This window comes from Neoarius graeffei, chromosome 9, assembly GCF_027579695.1.
Source record: "Neoarius graeffei isolate fNeoGra1 chromosome 9, fNeoGra1.pri, whole genome shotgun sequence".
Classification (NCBI taxonomy): Eukaryota; Metazoa; Chordata; class Actinopteri; order Siluriformes; family Ariidae; genus Neoarius; species Neoarius graeffei.
Genome location: NC_083577.1, coordinates 58290458 through 58312291, shown reverse-complemented (window position 1 = coordinate 58312291; position 21834 = coordinate 58290458). Strand labels below are relative to the sequence as shown.

Sequence of the window (21834 nt, the reverse complement as noted above, 5' to 3'; positions counted from 1 at the left end):
AAGGTAAGATGCATTTAATTATTCGTCTGCTGTGGGTTTGGAATCGGTAGCCTGACCGATTCGTTCATGTGTGTGGTGCCATTTGTTTGTTGACGCGTGTTGAAATGGAAGATTGGTTGTTGACATGATTTCCAGTGATGCTTTGGTGCTGCTGTGGATCAGATGTGTTGAGTAGCCTGACTGTTTTTTTTTTTCTTGCGTGTGGTATCATTGTTGACGCGAGGTTGTTTTTTGAACATGCCAATGCGGACACGATTTCCCCTGATGAGTTATGACTTCAGACGCGATGCATGTGTGGAGGTGTGGAGTCCGCGTGATATGTGCGTAAGATAGGCCTCTCATGTGTTTGGAGATCCGCGCTCCGAGACAAGCGCAAGCGCAAGCCCCCCCCCCAAGGGAAAAAAAGGGACCCCCCGAAAATATCGGCATAGTTCGAACGCTGGGTTGGAGAAAGTAATGGCAAATAGTGAGTGCACAAACCATAGAAGATAAACTGTACACAGCGCCAGGGCAGTGTGATGGTATGTCTACTTTTAGATTGTGTTAGCTTATCAATGAACACACTCGTCACTCGACGAGTTTCACGTCTTTACGACGGATACTTAAATGTGTGTTAGGTATTATTGTTGCAGTCTAAGCAGTCATTGTAGCAGCTAGATGAGCGAGAACCGAAAGGGTCTGTGCCATAAACCGTTATTTCTTCATGTCCAAAATGGCGGTCGCGTTTACGAAGGTCACGTGAGTGAAAAGGGTCTATAGGCAGATGATAGAAGCTGACGAGCAGGACGAAGCGATATTGTTCTTCAGTCGAAAGACAGATGCAGAGTGCTGCAGACACACTGGTTTTATACCCACTCCTGGCTTGCGTCACACGCAAGTCATGAGGGATTCTCATCTCATCTCATTATCTCTAGCCGCTTTATCCTTCTACAGGGTCGCAGGCAAGCTGGAGCCTATCCCAGCTGACTACGGGCGAAAGGCGGGGTACACCCTGGACAAGTCGCCAGGTTCATGAGGGATTGTCAAGTGCTAATCACGTGTGTCACACATGCTTCACAAGTGCGGGCCGTACTCCTAGCGCAGGAAACTGCTAAAATGCAAGTCACACGCACTCCACAATCACTGAACACGCACTGATCACGTGTGTCAGACATACGCTTTCCACGGGCTAACGGCGCAATTTTTCCCACGCCTTGAGGAAGTCAGGTGTGTAACCTGTACTTGACAAGTACTTTGCCCAGACTTCTCCCCCAAACTTTCCCCCAGGTTCACCGCGACCCTGCGGCACGGCTGCGAGCTACCAAACCCTGCAACCCGTGCGTATCAAAAACACTTATGGCAAGTTGTGAGTGTGGCATTAGCTGCTCATTGCAGCTTCTATTATCTCTTTTTTTCCACTATAATGCACTTCAATCCATTTTGAATTAACCAAGATGTTATGAACAGATAAGATCTTAAAAACCTCTTATTCTTGGGTTACATTTTTGTACTAAACAGTGAAGAAGCTAAAATTAGTCTGATTTAATGTAAAGGGTATTTAGCCAGTGCAACTCAAGGGAATGTAATGTTCCATCCATTATCTGTAACTGCTTATTCTGTGCAGGGTCGCAGGCAAGCTGGAGCCTATCCCAGCTGACTATGGGCGAGAGGCGGGGTACACCCTGGACAAGTTGCCAGATCATTGCAGGGCTGACACAAACAACCATTCACACTCACATTCACACCTACTGTACGGTCAATTTAGAGTCACCAATTAACCTAACCTGCATCTCTTTGGACTGTGGAGGAAACCAGAGCACCCGGAGGAAACCCACGCGGACACGGGGAGAACATGCAAACTCCACACAGAAAGGCCCTCGTTGGCCGCTGGTCTCAAACCCAGAACCTCCTTGCTGTGAGGCGACAGTGATAACCACTACACCACCGTGCCGCCAGAATGTAAAGTATAATGAAAAATCAATTGCTGTCCTCTCAATGCCCTGAAGTGAACAGTGATTTAATGCAGGTTATAGCACATCACTGTTCAATTCTCAAATCTGATTGGCCAGAAGTTATAATTCACTAGAACAGCACAGATCTGGCAATAGACCCAGCTGCAAGACAAAACATGTTATATTAAAATTAATAATAAAGAAATTTAAAATGTGTTGTTATTTGACAAAGAAAACACTGGCTACAGTTGTCTCATCTCATCTCATCTCATCTCATCTCATTATCTCTAGCCGCTTTATCCTGTTCTACAGGGTCGCAGGCAAGCTGGAGCCTATCCCAGCTGACTACAGGTGAAAGGCGGGGTACACCCTGGACAAGTCGCCAGGTTATCACAGGGCTCTGGCTACAGTTGTTTATGTGGTAAAGCTTTCTATTCTAAACTTCTAATATAAGCGTCTATTTAACATTTAGGGAAAGAGACTCTAGTGTCAGTGTTTTGTAACAGTCAGTTTTCCCCAACGAGAAAGTCTTCAGGACAGAGGACTTTGTGCTTTTTTTTTTTTTTTTGTTTAATATTTATTTTAGTATTATGAACTTCAAAAGAGATAGGAAAATAGAGGCTGGTGAGGGAACAACTGTTTATGTTTTCGATAACGTAAGTGATAAGAAGAGCTAAGCTTGATTTGCAGACATTTCACAACATTAATTGTGTTAAATGTATGACATGTCGCTCTTTAATTTAAAAAACAACAAATATATATATATGGGCGGCATGGTGGTGTAGTGGTTAGCACTGTCGCCTCACAGTCTATGGCCTGGTCTAGATTACCAGAACCGTGCTGTGACTGTGTGCTTTGGGCTACTCATGCTGATGTGTTGCCTCAACACAGCACAGATACCTGAGAAGACCAGTACGAGCAGCATGAAATCTGTCATATTCGTGAAAAGCCTGCTGCTGGAATGACAAATCACAAGTTAAGTCTTTACAAACAGCTTGTAGTTGATAGCAGGCCAGTGGAATAGCATTTTGCGAATGCCTGGCACCACAGGCCTTCAATGTCTTTACTAAATGCCATCTAATAGCCAAACTAAGCAAATGTGTGACTCCATGTGGCCTTTAGATACACTTTTTAAAGGAACAGTCCACCGTACTTCCATAATGAAATATGCTCTTATCTGAATTGAGACGAGCTGCTCTGTACCTCTCCGAGCTTTGCGCGACCTCCCAGTCACTCCTGTTAGCAATGTAGCGCTGTCACTCCTGTTAGCAATGTAGCTAGGCTCAGCATGGCCAACGGTATTTTTTGGGGCTGTAGTTAGATGCGACCAAACTCTTCCGCGCTTTTCCTGTTTACATAGGTTTATATGACCAGTGATATGAAACAAGTTCAGTTACACAAATTGAAACGTAGCGATTTTCTATGCAAAGTCCGCACTATAATGACAGGCGTACTAACGCCTTCTGCGCGGTTCGGCAGCGCATTGATATCTGAGCTCCGTATCAATGCGCTGTCGAAGCGCGCAGAAGGTGTTAGTACGCCTGTCATTATAGTGCGGACTTTGCATAGAAAATCGCTACGTTTCAATTTGTGTAACTGAACTTGTTTCATATCACTGGTCATATAAACCTATGTAAACAGGAAAAACGCGGAACAGTTTGGTCGCATCTAACTACAGCCCCAAAAAATACCATTGGCCATACTGAGCCTAGCTACATTGCTAACAGGAGTGACAGCGCATCTGACTGACTGGGAGGTCGCGCAAAGCTCGGAGAGGTACGGATCAGCTCGTCTCAATTCAGATAAGAGCATATTTCATTATGGAAGTACGGTGGACTGTTCCTTTAAAGGTATTTAGCAGCTGAACTCACCTCCACTTCCACACTCTCATTCAGCTTCTTGCACGTGGCTGAAATGGTCTCTGTGGTGCCGAATTCAAAGTACCAGAGCTTGTTTTTCATCCTGAGAAGGGGTAAGAAAGGTAGAATTAGAGACATACAGTATAAACTGATGAACAAGTATTCAGGAAAGAAGTCGTGAACTTAAAGCTTTAAGTAAATCTGTGATGGTAACGCCTTAAAATCCCTCAAGACAATATAGCATTGTGTACCGTAAATCGCAATGCTGTCTTTTGACAATCACACTGACTAAAAGTTAAACTAGTACCTCAATAGGCAGCTGCTCTGTCATTGGAACAACAAACAAGTTTGTGTTGACATACCCGTATGCTAATGCTGGTGTGACAACAAACACGGTGGGAAAAAATGCTGCCTTGGGTTGTCAACAGATCAAACAGGTTACCCCAACTGATCGCCAGCTTATCGTACAACACACGTTCAACAAGTATACATATTCATGTTCATCTCAGTTAATGATATGCCACAGTAACTGTTTTTTACTCTTTTATATTGTCATGAGCACTTATTTTTTATCCTGGTATATAATCGATGACAGTTGATAAAGCTCTCTGAATTGATCCAAATAGCCTAAACGTAAGTGAATTTGCTTTTAAATAGATAAAGTCATACCAGGAGCACCTTTTTGTGAATCACATCTGATCTCTTTGGCATTCAATTACAATCTCTCTTGTCCCAGAGGACATGACAGGGCTACCTCTGCCAAAAGCGCTTTGAGCTTATCTCCCACTCTGTGCCCTTCCTCTTGCTGCTGAAATATTGATGTGCAACACTGAAATCCTGGGCAGACAGGTGTGAGAGATCATGAGTGGCACTGAACACAACTTCAGTTCCAGAGAGAGACCAGCGCCATGGACAACAACCTGAGCATGACATCCCACATGGGCCCTGAAAGCTTGTGAGGAAGGAAACAGTGTGGAGAGGAGAGAGGAAAAAGACAGGCGTTTGGTGCAGTGTGTGTGTGGGCGAATTTGAAAGAGTATCAGAGACAGGAATAATTTTAGAAACTATCAGAACATTTGAATGAACACAGTACCACAGGGTCCTTTACGAATCTCCATCCTACAAAAAAAGTGTTGTATTTTCACTTTGCTAACAAAATAAGCAATTTACACCTAAGCCTCCCCATGAGAGAGTCCAGCACAGTGGAGCACTATCGATAACGATATTATGAGTGTTTAATCAACGAGCTCTGGTGCATCTAGAGGCTGACAGTGCAAATGATGGATTGCATCTGTTAGTCATGAGATTTAAAGAGAACCCACAGATCCAAACCCAAGGCCATATAATATCTCATATTTATTATACACATTCTATAAAGAATAGTTTACCAGTCAAGTGTATTATTGTCATCAAATTGACTTCATTGCTCTATTTACGCTTAATCTTAGACTACAATATCACTTCAGGCCTCTTCATCTCTCTCACCTCCAGCAGCTCACTACCTTTACTCTGTCAAATTAAAGGATTATAAGCATATTTGAGATCACAATTAGACATGCTTTGCATTCTCAATGGGCCAAGCTGCCTAACCTCATTAACGAGCTTCCACTTGAGAAGCCCTGTAAAAAAACAATTAGGCCGCGATTTTCTCCTGGCTTTGGAATTAACGCTTACAAAATTGAGTTTCTTTAGCAGCATGTTATCAGCATATAAGCATTCACTTTGCCAAGAGCAGAGACGCCCACCCAAAAAGTTCTAGGAAATGATATTTAAAATGGGCTTTCTTTCAGAAGTAAATACTTTTTGTTGGCAGTGGTAGGTCGAGTCATCAAAAGTTAACAGGCACACTATCAGCGTGATTCCTCTGTGTTTCACTATGGTACTACAGCTTTGGGTCAGTGGAAAGAACACATGAAGGCTTGAGTGCTCAAATGTGTGACCTTATCACAGCATTGGTTAGAATGTGAACTGGCATAGGCCAAAGGTCAAAGAACCTTTGGGATTACACAACCACATTACTCAAGCCCAACACACACAAGTACTGAATACACATCCACACAACATACACTTAACTTAGCGTTACCACGTCGAGATAGCCATCTCCTATAATCCTCTCAGAGGCCGATGAGCTGTGGTGTTCTCTCACTCCGGGTCACTATGGTGACCAGTCACAATGCATCTTAGTACTCCAGTAACTGATCCTAATCGACTTAGGCAATCTAGACAGCCACTGGGTGATGTATGAAGGGATGGAGTGTTAGGAAGCCTGGAGGGTGCTCAGGACATTTAAGACGAGTTGGGGGAAGAGAGACAGGAGTCTGAATATTCACTGACCATCCGCTCCACCTATCCACATGACTGATTTCATCCATTTCCATTCAAAAGATAAAGACAATAATCTAAAAGATCACACAATGTACAGACTGATATGCTCAAAATAAAGATTTAATTCCTAAACCATTCTATAGATATGCACGTTGTTTTATTCTATTATTTTCCATTTTTCAGACACTATATCACCCTTGTGAACCCTTGCTTCAGGCTGTAATTTGAGCCTCACAACCTCACATATGAACCTCTGACCTTGCAGTTGCTGACTTCCTGGCAATGTGCCACTGTTTCAATTTGCCTTAGATCAACACACTTGCTCCTGATAAAGACTGAACTGTGCCTTGAATTGTTAACACTGACATGGTCCAAATGCACACGAAGGTCAAACAGCTATTTTCAGTGACATATAAAGTCAGTGCCATACAATTTGTAATCTTCACCTGTTTGCTTTATAGAAACTTATTACATACTAAATTGCACACACAGAGCTCTGCAGTTTCACAGAAAAATGCAAAGGCAAAGCACAGGGATGACTCAGGTCTGGGTTCAGGTAGCCTGCGGTGTGTAACAGGCCCTTGCAGAGTGTATACGACTGAGGAGCAGCAGGAGAGAGGTGTGAGGCTTTGTCGGGCTGTTCTTTTGGCAGGAGAGGAGGAGAGGAGTATATTTATCCCTCCACACCACAGGCACGGAGCAGCAGGGAACGACACGTTCCAGAACACAGCCATACTGGGTCTCTTCTGGACCCTGGAGTTCACACACACACACACACCTATGTGTGTGTGTGTGTGTGTGTGTGTGTGTGTGTATATATATATATATATATATATATATATATATATATATATATATATATATATATATATGCAGTCATCACACTTGTACACTCATGGGCACATGGCACACTAACAGACAGTGCAAATACAGACATATGGTTTATGAAACACAAGCTGGTATAATAAGCAGAGGCTGGAGTTAGGACCATATTTGGTATTTTCCTCTCTCATGTCATGTGATTATTGGACTCTTATCCGAAAACCCTCAATACATACTATTTAAATCAATGTCCGATAGAGAATAAAGGACACTAAAGACTAGATAAGGACTGAATGAATGCAGAATGCATGTTTAACCATGAATTGACTGAAATAAACCAAAAATACCATTTATTGCCATACTCTAAAAATGATTCTTCAGCCCAGTAAAAATTGCTCATAAAAAAAAAAAAGAGAAGATTTTACCTAAAATGCTGTTATCCGAACTTGGCTCAATTAAAAGAATAAGTACCACTCATTATTTTGTGTGTTAAACATCTTTAAGATTTTGCATAAACATTGTCTATAATTTTTTAGCAATACCTACGTTCAGGAGATTTGGGAACACTAAACTAAATATTTTGAGATCTTTTGACACCACACCATTAGACCGTACTCTGTCAACTTTGAAGCATTTGGACCATTTGCCATGACACCAAAAGGAAGAATTGCATAGGTAAAAGCACATCAGACTGTTAATTTTTATGTGTTTACAGTTATGAGGATTTTTTTTGTTGGCTTGTTTCAAACAATTGACGTAATGTTTTATGGGGTGTTTATCTACATCAAATGGTGTTTTGACTACAAGGCTGGCTTGGCAGGGAACACGAGGCAGCCTCAGCTAGCAAAGTGGAGCTAGCACTGATAAATTAGCAAATCTAAGTGGGGTCAGTTTTTCAAATAATTAATTTAGTCTTTTACCAGAGGTGTTCTTAAATACGACCATGTTAGAACTTCTTGGGTTTTATTTGTTTATACTGTGAAGTCGGTCATTGACGTTAGTTTGCACCTGTGTGCTTTTGCTAGTTAACAGTACCGTTGATCTAGTTTTTTTGGACATGATGATTTGAAAGTTTTGTTATTATATAGTGATTGTTAATTTATTTGTCAAATAAGAAAATCTGTGCGCTATAGATTTTCACTGTGGTAGAAGTAGTGATAGTAGTAATAGTAGTTTACATAGTGGTAATATTTAACCAAAATATTTCACATCTACAACTTAAAATATTAAGAAAGTCTAAATGAAACAACTTAATTTTACTGGCTGGAGAAACCTATATTTTTAAGTAAAGACATGAAGTGAAAGTCAGATTTTTTAGTACAACCCTGATTCCAAAAAAGTTGGGACAAAGTACAAATTGTAAATAAAAAGAGAATGCAATAATTTACAAATCTCAGAAACTGATATTGTATTCACAATAGAACATAGACAACATATCAAATGTTGAAAGTGAGACATTTTGAAATTTCATGCCAAATATTGGCTCATTTGAAATTTCATGACAGCAACACATCTCAAAAAAGTTGGGACAGGGGCAATAAGAGGCTGGAAAAGTTAAAGGTACAAAAAAGGAACAGCTGGAGGACCAAATTGCAACTCATTAGGTCAATTGGCAATAGGTCATTAACATGACTGGGTATTAAAAGAGCATCTTGGAGTGGCAGCAGCTCTCAGAAGTAAAGATGGGAAGAGGATCACCAATCCCCCAATTCTGCGCTGACAAATAGTGGAGCAATATCAGAAAGAAGTTCGACAGTGTAAAATTGCAAAGAGTTTGAACATATCATCATCTACAGTGCATAATATCATCAAAAGATTCAGAGAATCTGGAAGAAGCTCTGTGCGTAAGGGTCAAGGCCGGAAAACCATACTGGGTGCCCGTGATCTTCGGGCCCTTAGACAGTACTGCATCACATACAGGCATGCTTCTGTATTGGAAATCACAAAATGGGCTCAGGAATATTTCCAGGGATCATTATCTGTGAACACAATTCACCGTGCCATCCGCTGTTGCCAGCTAAAACTCTATAGTTCAAAGAAGAAGCCGTATCTAAACATGAATCAGAAGCGCAGACGTCTTCTCTGGGCCAAGGCTCACTTAAAATGGACTGTGGCAAAGTGGAAAACTGTTCTGTGGTCAGACGAATCAAAATTTGAAGCTCTTTATGGAAATCAGGGACGCCGTGTCATTCGGACTAAAGAGGAGAAGGACAACCCAAGTTGTTATCAGTGCTCAGTTCAGAAGCCTGCATCTCTGATGGTATGGGGTTGCATTAGTGCGTGTGGCATGGGCAGCTTACACATCTGGAAAGACACCATCAATGCTGAAAGGTATATCCAGGTTCTAGAGCAACATATGCCCCCATCCAGACGACGTCTCTTTCAGGGAAGACCTTGCATTTTCCAACATGACAATGCCAAACCACATACTGCATCAATTACAGCATCATGGCTGCGTAGAAGAAGGGTCCGGGTACTAAACTGGCCAGCCTGCAGTCCAGATCTTTCACCCATAGAAAACATTTGGCGCATCATAAAACGGAAGATATGACAAAAAAGACCTAAGACAGTTGAGCAACTAGAATCCTACATTAGACAAGAATGGGTTAACATTCCTATCCCTAAACTTGAGCAACTTGTCTCCTCAGTCCCCAGACGTTTACAGACTGTTGTAAAGAGAAAAGGGGATGTCTCACAGTGGTAAACATGGCCTTGTCCCAACTTTTTTGAGATGTGTTGTTGTCATGAAATTTAAAATCACCTAATTTTTCTCTTTAAATGATACATTTTCTCAGTTTAAACATTTGATATGTCATCTATGTTCTATTCTGAATAAAATATGGAATTTTGAAACTTCCACATCATTGCATTCCATTTTTATTTACAATTTGTACTTTGTCCCAACTTTTTTGGAATCGGGGTTGTAAAGTCAGCTTAATTTTATGTGTAAAAATGACCCCAAAATGTATGCATTTTCTGCATAAAATGATGGATGTAAAAATGTTGCACTAATTTTTTAAGTAAAATCAGCCCATCATTTTTTACAGTGCAGGTCTTATGAAAATATTTAACCTACATCAGCGCAGTTATGAATGCTGGCCATCCATGTGGCAAACACATGATTAAGAGTCATACTTTAAGCAGTCTGGACATTTGTTTATTACTTTGCCAGTGGTGTATGTACCTTAAGCCACTGCTCTCATTACGACAATATCGAGAGCCCACTGTCCTTCTGAGGTCAACAGTAAAACGCAACAACCAACTGCTTTACTGACCACAACACAATGTGCTAATAATCCATACCCCACAACAAGGCCAACATTCAACATTTCAGTCCTAACCTTAACCCACACCCATAACAATCCTTTGTCAAATCTAATCCATATGAACAATATGAAATATATAGAGAAATAAGGGATGTGTTATGAGGACTGGAAAAGCCATACTTTACATTCATTCCATATTGATTATTTAAGCATCTGAAAGAGAAAAATCCCTATAACACTTTCTATAAAGGCCATCACTGGCGGTTCTAGATTGTATGGCACTCTGGATGAAGAAAGTGGTAAAACTGCATAAAACAAATCTAATTTCATTTCACATATAAACCGACAATTTGAATCATTTGAATCACCAAATACTGCAGCAAGAAATTGACACCATTGACAGGCTGCTAAAAACTGTCCAAGAAGAAGCTACATCTCTTTTATGTCACTTTAATATGGGTAGTTGTGTCCATAAATTAGGAATAAAGGGACTAGATCTAGAGTAAACCAGCCAATTCAGACAGCTTGGTTCAATTACTGTATGTGCTGCAATAGGATCTAATTATAATGCTTTTGTCGCACCCCGCTACTGCAATCGAAACTGACATTGTTACATGTTACGACGTGAGCCTCACTGAATAGATGAGCTTGATGTAAATTTGAATATTAAACATCATCCAAGGGTGATTTGTTTAAAAGGCCGATTCTCTGTCACAGTACTGTGCAAAAGTCACAGGCACGAAAGGAATTATGTAAAGTGCAGATGATTTTCAAAAGTAACAACATAAAAGGTTCTCATTTTTTAATTATCCCCCCTGTTATCCTCCGAGACACATGAAGCCAGCTATTCGCATCTTTTTGAACCGTTGCTCATGCTGCATCACAGGGCAGCATAATGCACTCGGAGTAAAGTATCATTTGTCCCCTTCTACACACATAAGCTCACAAGTGTGCATGATTGCCTAGTATGGCTATGATTAACAGGGGAGAGAGAGAATATCAACATTTATATAAAGAAATTAGGCTGCTGAAGACTTTTGCACAGCCATTTATGTCACTCTAGTCCCTGATACTCAAATGTGCTTTGAGAAATTATTCGTTTTGAGCATTTTTGCAGTTGGAGCAGAAATTATAGCATTTATTCTCTTCCCAGGAAGAGTTCAATTCCTGCAAGCTGACCTTCCCTGCATATTATGTTGAATCCTTGAGAAATACCAAGCAGGACTGGCCACTAAAAGCAGCCCTATTCTAGAGGAGGACTTCTCTTAAGTTGACCTTAGGGGCTTTTTACTTTTTGTCTCAATAGTTGCATCTGATGAGAGTGTAGGACAAGACAGCAGTTCCACTTCAAAAGCAGACTATCCAGCCACTGTAAAAAGCACTAAAGAAACAAAATACCTTTCTTAAAGTGCATATCACGGGTAAATTCAAGAGCAAGATCAATGTAATTCTCCTATTTTATATTAAACTTTGGTCAAATATCTGTCACATTTTGCATTTTGTGCAATTTTTTTTACCTTGCACAATACCAGAAAAATTCAGTTGAAATCAAGTCATTTGAGGCGAATTGGTCCGCCTCTGAAAAAACTTGCCATTTGGATTTCCCGGGAAACACTGATTTTCGCGACGTCACATGCGGGACGCCTCCCTCTGAATCCTACGTCAGCGCTGGTTTGCGTACGAGAAAACGACCTGGTGGTTTTCTGTAAATTTCTTCAACATTATCACGTAATTATTAAAATGGTTAACAGATGTATCGTAGGAGGGTGTAGCAACACCAATCTTGATGGGATTAGCATGGGCGTAGCGGACACGGGGTACGCGGGGGACATGTCCCCCGCACGTCCCGTATTTGTGCCCTCTGTCCCCCACACTTTTTACAGCCATTACAACCACTCAATTCATTTTTAACATGTGAAAACGCGTTTTTCCGAGCCGCCCCTAAATGCATCATGAGCAGGCGGAGCTAAGGCGGCAAACAAACACCGCTGTCGTGTGTGATCAGAGACGCTTTAGAAAGTATTGTATGAGTATCTTTGGTGTGATTCAGATCTGGGCAGTGCTTCTGTATGTTCAGCAAACCAGCCAAGAGGCTAAAGACTTTAGACAGTTTTTTCCAAACAAACCGTGTAAGTTGAGTAATGCTGTTGAATGTAGATAATGTTTAGCTAAAAGATGACAAATAGATGTCAATTTAGTTAGTTAAGCTAGCTAGCTAACTTAGAGGCGGTAGTAACTAGTTACATTTACTCCGTTACATTTACTTGAGTAACTTTTTGGATAAATTGTACTCTTAAGAGTTGTTTTGTTGCAAAATACGTTTTACTTTTACTTGAGTAACATTATTCTAAAGTAACAATACTCTTACTTGAGTAACGTTACTATTTTGGCTACTCTAAGATTACTCACTTCTGTGTAGAAAATAAGAATATAAATGTATTTGTGTTCCTTTGACTGTTATTTTTGTAAAGATTTAATTTATTTTTGTGGTAGTTAAAGTTTAAAGTACATGAATTTGCTGATTATTGTTACTGTATTCCTAATTCTCGTTCAAAATGTTGCTTTCCACATATTTTTTAATCTTTATTGCCACAATAGAAAGAGCAGGGTGAGAGAGGAGACAGTGGACCAGAGGCCAACAGGGATGATTATGCAGGGTCACAGGTGAGAAGAGAATATAACTAGCTACGTCACTACTACTATTCTTAATTCTATTTATAAATTTTACTTTATAGATTTAGAATTTAGAATTTGATAGTATATCATTTTAAAGAACTAAAGTCGGTTCCCTGCTGCTGTGCTGTTTGTGGTTATGTGGTTCTTTAGCTGCTAAGGAGAGGTGCAATTGAATGCGAGAGGATGATAAATCACTCAATAGACCTCTGAACAATTTGTCCCCCTCACTTCTAAAATGATGGCTACGCCCCTGGGGATTAGTACTCATCGTTTTCCAAAAGACCGGACAATGAGAGAGAAATGGGAGCGCTTGGTCTACACAGGCTGTGCACTGAAACCGTGCAAAGCTCGCGCAGCCTGCTGGCGCTTCCGCAGATAACGTCACGAATCTGGCTCCAGACTCCCTTGGGATTTTTCCAGATGCGTTTTATTTTATTTTTTTCTGCTGTAGACAGATGGCCTTGTGCAAAATTACCCTTCTGGATGAGTGTGTACAGGGACATACTTTCATATAAAAAAAAAACAAAATTGGTCCAGAATATGCACTTTAAGTGACAAACGCAGTGTATTTCAGTAGAGTGTAGTCACATGTAAGTGCTGTTGCTCTTGTATTAGACACAATGTAGTGTGTCTCTGTTATTGTTAACTACATGCAACACTTCCACATGTTTTTGTTTTTGTTTTGTTTTTAATTCCAAATGGAATCAAGTCCTGGCAATACTTTAAATTTTAATTCAATGCAGCAATATAGTGCGAATATAGATTTTTTTCAAAGAAACATAAGTGTCTTCAGAGACTAGTGCATCTCAAAAAAATTAGAATATCGTGTAAAAGTTAATTTTTTTCTTAATTTAATTCAAAAACATAAACTTTCATATATTCTATATTCATTACACATAAAGTGAAATATTTCAAGCCTTATTTTGTTTTAATTTTGATTATTATGGCTTATAGCTCATGAAAATCAGAAATCCAGTATCTTAACTTATTAGAATATTTCATTTTGAGTTTGAGTAAAATTATTATGCAAATGGTATAAATACTGTGTATCTCTCAATCTAGTTCAGTACACACAACCACAACTTATGGGGAAGACTGCTGACTTGACAGTTGTCCAGAAGACAATCATCAACACCCTCCATAAGGAGGGTAAGCCACAGAAGGTCATTACTGAAAAGGCTGGCTGGAAAAGGTGCACAAGCAACAGGGATGACCGCAGCCTTGAGAGGATTGTCAAGAAAAATTGACTCAAGAACTTGGGAGAGCTTCACAAGGAGTGGACTGAGGCTGGTGTCAGTGCATCAAGAGCCACCACGCACAGACGTCTACAGGAAAGGGGCTACAACTGTCGCATTCCTAATATCAAGCCACTCCTGAACCAGAGACAATATCAGAAGCATCTTATCTGGGCTAAAGACAGAAAGAACTGGACTGTTGCTCAGTGGTCCAAAGTCTCATTTTCAGATGAAAGTAAATTTTGCATTTCATCTGGAAATCAAGGTCCTTGATTCTGGAGGAAGAGTGGAGAGGCACAGAATCCAAGGTGTTTGAAGTCCAGTCTGAAGTTTCTGTAGCCTGTGAGGATTTGTGGTGCCATGTTATCTGCTGGTGTTGGTCCACCGTGTTTTATCAAGTTCAAAGTCAATGCAGCCGTCTACCAGGAGATTTTCAAGCACTTCATGCTTCTATCTGCTGACAAGCTTTATGGAGATGCCAATTTCCTTTTCCAGCAGGACTTAGCACCTGCCCACAGTGCCAAAACTACTACCAAACGGTTTGCTGACCATGATATTACTGTGCTTGATTGGCCAGCCAACTTGCCCGACCTGAACCCCATAGAGAATCTATGGTGCATTGTCAAGAGGAAGATGAGAAACATCTGACCCAAAAAGTACAGATGAGCTGAAGGCCACTATCAAAGTAACCTGGGCTTCAATAACTCCTTTCGGGTGCCACAAGCTGATCACCTCCATGCCACGCCGCATTAATGCAGTAATTCATTGTAAAGGAGCCTCACCCAAGTATTGAGTGTATAAATGAACGTACTTTTCAGAAGTTGGACATTTCTATATTGTAAATCCATTTTTCAGTGATCTTAGGAAATATTCTAATAATCTCATATACTGGATTTCTGATTTTCATGAGATGCAAGCCATAATCATCAAAATTAAAAAAAAGCTTGAAATATTTCACTTTACATCTAATGAATATAGAATATATGAAAATGTACCGTTTTGAATGAAATCATGAAAAAAAATTATTTTTTCACAATATTCTTTCTGAGATGAACTAGTGTAGTTAAAAATGGTATCAGTGAATACATAGTATATGATCGTGAATATTATATGTAACAGACTATATATTTAGTTTTACTTTTCTAACAAACATGGCATAAAACATACAAATATATAATCTCATCTCATCTCATTATCTCTAGCCGCTTTATCCTGTTCTACAGGGTCGCAGGCAAGCTGGAGCCTATCCCAGCTGACTACGGGCGAAAGGCGGGGTACACCCTGGACCAAATATATAATATTTTAATTAATTATATCACAGCAGGGGCGGCACAGTGGTGTAGTGGTTAGCGCTGTCGCCTCACAGCAAGAAGGTCCTGGGTTCGAGCCCCGGGGCCGGCAAGGGCCTTTCTGTGCGGAGTTTGCATGTTCTCCCCGTGTCCACGTGGGTTTCCTCCGGGTGCTCTGGTTTCCCCCACAGTCCAAAGACATGCAGGTTAGGTTAACTGGTGACTCTAAATTGACCGTAGGTGTGAATGTGAGTGTGAATGGTTGTCTGTGTCTATGTGTCAGCCCTGCGATGACCTGGCGAGTTGTCCAGGGTGTACCCCGCCTTTCGCCCGTAGTCAGCTGGGATAGGCTCCAGCTTGCCTGCGACCCTGTAGAAGGATAAAGCGGCTAGAGATGATGAGATGAGAGATATCACAGCATGATTGAATTCTTGAATCAGAAGGTGTGGATTAATTTTCTGAGAGAGTCTTGGGCAGTTCTGGTGGTAACATAAATCCTAGACTTATATTAATATTAATTTAATTAATATAATTGTTAATATAATTATTTAACAAAGAAAAACATATAATCATTGAGCCTGCATGGTGGTGTAGTGGTTAGCACTATTGCCTCACAGCAAGAAGGTCCGGGTTTGAGCCCAGTGGCTCATGGGGGTCTTTCTGTGTGGAGTTTGCATGTTCTCCCCATGTCTGTGTGGGTTTCCTCTGGGTGCTCCGGTTTCCCCCACAGTCCAAAGACATGCAGGTTAGGTTAATTGGTGACTCTAAATTGACCGTAGGTGTGAATGTGAGTGTGAATGGTTGTTTGTCTCTATGTGTCAGCCCTGCGATGACCTGGCGACTTGTCCAGGGTGTACCCTGCCTCTCGCCCATAGTCAGCTGGGATAGGCTCCAGCTTGCCTGCGACCCTGCACAGGATAAGCAGTTACGGATAATGGATGATCACTGATATGGTGAAGCTTTCTGTAAGGAGAGGTTTATTTAACATTTTTGAAAGGGGTTTCCAGTATCAGTGCTTTGTAACATTCATGAAGTTTTCTCACATGGGAAAGTCTTCAGGAGAGAAGAGTTTGCATTTTTCCATTTCTCAGTAACGCCAAGTAATGTCAGTAATGCCAATCCCATTAACTTCGAAAGACAGAAAAAAAAGCAGAAGTTGATGAGGGAACGACTGTTTATAGCTGCTATAACATACGTGATAACAGAAACTAACTCTTTTTTTAATCAGGAATATTTGCTCCTTTGATAAACGTGTGTCTCTCCATTTCAGATAAAACGGTAGAATATAGAAAAGCAGTTCACATAAGGTTCTGTCTATTTTCCTTCTCACTATAAATGTCCTTTCATGAGAGATGACTGGTTTGCCTTCCAATGTCCTGCAAGCCTTGGATTCTGAATTGACAAGAGATTCATTACGTAACATTTAATTATGAAGTGACATTCACTCCACCTCTTCCTGCAGCTCGGCCACAAGTGCCATTGTGCTCAACCTGACAATGACCCAGACGGTTTTCAAAGAGGAATGACGTGAAGGAGCGCTCATTCATTAAGCTTTTCTGTGTCAAAGTTTCTTTTGAATGTTGCAAGGCAAACTCACTCCAAAATTGTCTTTCTGTTTGAGGATGTTGACTAATGGAGCACAAGTTTATGTTCCTGATCACTTTTTAACCGTGAACAAAAAACTCAAGACCCCTGAAACATACCGCATGTGAGGGAGGAAATACCAGATGTCACAAGCTATACAAACTAGAAAAGTTCAAGAACACAGCACTGAATAGGCTGGTTATATAAAACTGCTACACATTATGAGCTGGTTGCAATTTCTGACTGTAGCCAAGCAACAGTAATCAATTGATCTTCCCAGGTAGGTGGCATTTATTCACATATTGATTTTGGTGAATTGCCCAGAAGTTAAAGCTGCAGTCACAAGAAGCACAATACAACAGCACTGTCAGTGAGAAAGACCATAAATAGCACACCACGTCACTTTTTTTTAAGGATTAAGTCATAAATAATGTCATTTTGATAACTTTTGGGTATCTAAAACAATCAGAATGGACAGCCAAGTAACACCAAAGGAACAGATAACATGTTTCAGATATAAATGTAGTTATTTCTTCTTTTAATTAATGAATTGAAAACATGTCAATCAGTTTTTTAAATCATTTACACTGATAAAACTTTACCTGCTGTTGAACTTTTCAGGATGTTTTTCCCTCATCAAGTGGAATCGGTGAGCTATTGATGCATCCTACAGAGGTAGAAAAAACAGAGACGCTAGCATCTGTAAGACAGGAATGTAGGTTTTGCACATTTAGAAACTGCTTCAGAAAGCATGCACCACTACGGTTGTGTATAAAATAATTTTGAATGTAAATCACGCATTATGAGCTGAAAGTAAATTATTCTGTAACGCTTAAGTGCACAATCATTACAATGAGACTGAGATGTCTGCCTATTGCCCCTAGCAAAGATCATTTTCTGTAATTCATTGCAAAGCTTCACTGCAAAGTAATAGATCATTGCAAAGCTTCATGGAACCTGTTCCAGCACCAGTTTTAATATATTCCACGTTTAAACATATTCCATGTGGTTTAAATGTGCTGTATCCTGTTCCCAGATCAATGATTGGGGTGAGTGGATTTTTTTTTCAATGAAAATTAATGGCACTGAAAAATGAAGCATACTCAGGTATTTCGGGCAAAGAAGGGGAGAGATGAATGAAAGCCGTATTTCTCTGGTCTGATGAGATGTTTCAGCAGATAAAAGTACACAGGCCTGTCAGTGGGGCCACAGAGTCACTTAGCTTAATAAATAACAGTGTCAGTTAGGCAGTAGCATTCCAGGGACGTGGGTTGAGGGGAAGAAGAGCGGGCAGAGGATTGACGACATGAACATTATAGCAGTGACAGATCAAAACCATACCAAAGTCTCATGCATATATTTTTCAAAGACAAACTCTTTCTTCACTGTGTAATTTCATAAGTTTTTCAGCACAACAGCAGCAACTGAAAACAACTCATCCTTCTCTTCATTACAAAATGCTTTCATAAGAGGTCTTTTCTTTTCAGACAGGGTTCTAAGTAGGACTAATTAAGGACGCTAATAAATCAATAACTATCCAAAAAAAACCCCCCAAAACTTAAGGAACACTTTTACTTTGAGCATACTTAATAAAGTAAAAGAAACAATATTATGCACATGGTATAACTCTAATTCCTGTCTTCTCAGGTGCAATCATTAACAACACATCTCATTTAGAATACAGCAATAAGAAATTTTGCATTCAGAACAAGAAGGTCCGGGTTCGAGCCCCGTGGCCGGCGAGGGCCTTTCTGTGCGGAGTTTGCATGTTCTCCCCGTGTCCGCGTGGGTTTCCTCCGGGTGCTCCGGTTTCCCCCACAGTCCAAAGACATGCAGGTTAGGTTAACTGGTGACTCTAAATTGACCGTAGGTGTGAATGTGAGTGTGAATGGTTGTCTGTGTCTATGTGTCAGCCCTGTGATGACCTGGCGACTTGTCCAGGGTGTACCCTGCCTTTCGCCCGTAGTCAGCTGGGATAGGCTGCAGCTTGCCTGCGACCCTGTAGAACAGGATAAAGTGGCTACAGATAATGAGATGAGATGAGAGAACAACATTTGCAACAGACCCTTTGATATTCAACAGGAACAAAAAAACTATTTCTGACAATAAACCTATCAAAGATCGTTCTTAATAGTGAATTAAAAATGACACTAAATCATTCAAGCTTGCGTGATATAATGAGCCAATGATGGTCAATATTCCTTCTATAAAATCACTAGTCTACAGTGTAATGAGTCATGATGCTAAATTTCGGTTTAATGATATGAGCTCACTGTCTTAATCAGTCTGCTTTAGGAAACATAACTCTTGAGAGGCAAGGGTATGTTTAATGAAACTATCTAATTCATTTATCAACCGAAAATTTCAATTTATCTTTAGCTTCCAGGTTTTTTGTTGAACATCCATCATTTACACTCATTTACTTTAAGAAAATTTTTTGTAATAATCAACAGAGATGGAAGATGAGCGAGATGCAACAGCACCAGAAATGTACATCTACTGTACTTTGAGGCTACAGTCCCGAACTGGATCTGATGTGGTTTAATTGCAAAATGTATAGGCAGAAAGACAGGGGGATGGTCTCTATGGCACATGAAAACAATTAAGTACGGTGATTCATCACAAGCCCTGCACCTCTCCAGCTACATAGAGTTGATGAGTCTGCCTATACAATCCATGTAGCAGTAAACGCTTCTATTTTGGTGAGGCAGGAAGGGCAATAATAATGATGTAGCTTCAGACAAAATTAAGTAAAAAGGGATCCACTTGACTTATACTATAAACTACTGATAATTTTTTAGAGTAACTACATAATAGGCAGTAGAGAGCTTACAACATGCAGTCATCAATCATACAGTCTGTCAACTCATACTGAGCAGTTTTTACAAATACCTTTCATCAGCTGTGTTACAGCAAGTGTTTGCCAGGTTTCACTAACATTTCCAGCCCAATTACATCTCATAAACCACACAAAAGTCCTGAAATAATCCCAAATTCAGGCATCTTTTTTTCTCAGGCTTTGTGTGTGGGAAAAAGGTCACTGTGCTGTGCATACATTTCTGATGTACAAATATTCTCAACTTTATTGTCCAGGCATTATGCACATTTTACATAATCTCCTTTTCCCTCCTAATCTTTACAGTATACACCGATCAGCCATAACATTAAAACCACTGATAGGTGACGTGAATAACATTCAATCCAGTGGCACCAGTCAAGGGGTGGAATTAGGCAGCAAGTGAACAGTCAGTTCTCAATGTTGAAAGCAGGAAAAATGGGCAAATGTAAGGATTTGAATGATTTTGACAAGGGCTAAATTGTGATGGCAAGACAAGTGGGTCAGAGCATCTCCAAAACAGCAGGTCTTGTGTGGTGTTCCCAGTATGCAGTGGTTAGTACCTACCAAAAGTGGTCCAAGGAAGGACAATTGGTGAAATGGTGGCAGGGTCATGGGTGGCCACGGCTCATTTAGGCACATGGGGACCAAAGGCTTGCCCTTCTGGTCTGATCCAACAGAAGAGCTACTGTAGCACAAATTGCTGAAAATGTTAACGCTGGCTATGATAGATCAGTATAAGAACATACAGTACATCGAAGCTTGCTGCATATGGGGCTGCATGGCTGTGGACCAGTCAGAGTGTCAGTGCTGACCCCGTTCACCACTGAAATCAGAACTGGACTATGGAGCAGTGAAAGAAAGTGGCCTGGTCTGATGAATCATGGTTTGGTTTTTTGTTTTTTTAATGCCATGTGGAAGGCAAGGTATGTATATGTCAATTACCTGGGGAAGAGATAACATCAGAATGCACTATGGGAAGAAAGCAAGCTGGCAGAGACCATGTGATGCTCTGGGCAACGTTCTGCTGGGAAACCTTGGGTCCTGGCATTCATCTGGATGTTACCTTGACATGTACCACCTACCTAAACCTGGGCTGCCAACTCTCACGCAATGAACATGAGACACACACATTTGATTGTCTTCACATGCTCACATGCCATACCTCCGATTTCTCACGCTAGAAAAAAAAATCTAGTTTATCTATCTAATCTAGGCTACCCATTGCGTCGTGCCAACCACTTGCGATTGATCAATTATGCCTTACGTACGGCTAAACAGGCAGAGAGGTGTTCCCTTCTGTACACACTCCCCTATGGTAGGTGGCGCATCTAATTTTGCTGCATTCGCCGGAAGTTGGATAATTGCCTACCATCAATTTAGAGGAAGAGGAGAGAGAAGAAGGTATCCGAGTTGAAGACGGGTGTCTCAGACAGGTTTGTACATATGCACGCCAATGTGTGGCGTTACTGGCGTAATTATGAACTTATATAAAGTTTCTTAATCGTTTTAGCCTATAAGTGTTGTGAGAATATTTAATGCCATATCAAGAGCTGTGTACTAGGCATGCTAAATCATTATAGGCCTACTGCCATGCCACAGCCTCAATCTTCCCCAACAAGCAGCACGGGAGAGCACCTCCTTAGCACATGTTTATTAAGGCACATTTTTAGTTTGTTTACTGTATGTTATCATACTTTATGACTTTATTTGAAGCCATACTGGAAATGTTGTAAAATAAAACAAGTAAGAGATAATATTACAAATGCAAGAAGAGCCATTAGCCACCATACCTATTGTTTATTTACAGGGTATTTATTTTTAATTATTTATGATGTATGTAATTGCTCAGTTAAAGTAAATAAAGCATGGTCAACTGTAATATCAAAGAACTTGAACTTGTGAAGAATAAAAAAAAAAGACAGAGAACAATATACTGAGGAGACAGGGTTTCAAAGAGGGCAAGACAGGTAGAGAATATTTGTCAGATAACAGGCCCTGACGAATGCTC

General features: G+C 40.5%; 1 protein-coding gene across 6 annotated transcripts in view; it reads right to left on the bottom strand.

Annotated features, from left to right (window-relative positions):
• The window catches only part of LOC132891866 (diacylglycerol kinase beta), a 148587-nt gene that overhangs the window by 22052 nt on the left and 104701 nt on the right, over positions 1-21834 (bottom strand). For all 6 annotated transcript variants that reach the window (XM_060929934.1, XM_060929938.1, XM_060929939.1 and 3 more), the window contains 2 exons: positions 17590-17654; positions 3803-3893 (listed from right to left, as the gene is read on the bottom strand). In XM_060929934.1, the coding sequence (XP_060785917.1) occupies positions 3803-3893; positions 17590-17654 (156 nt within the window). The remainder of the gene's footprint in view (positions 1-3802; positions 3894-17589; positions 17655-21834) is intronic.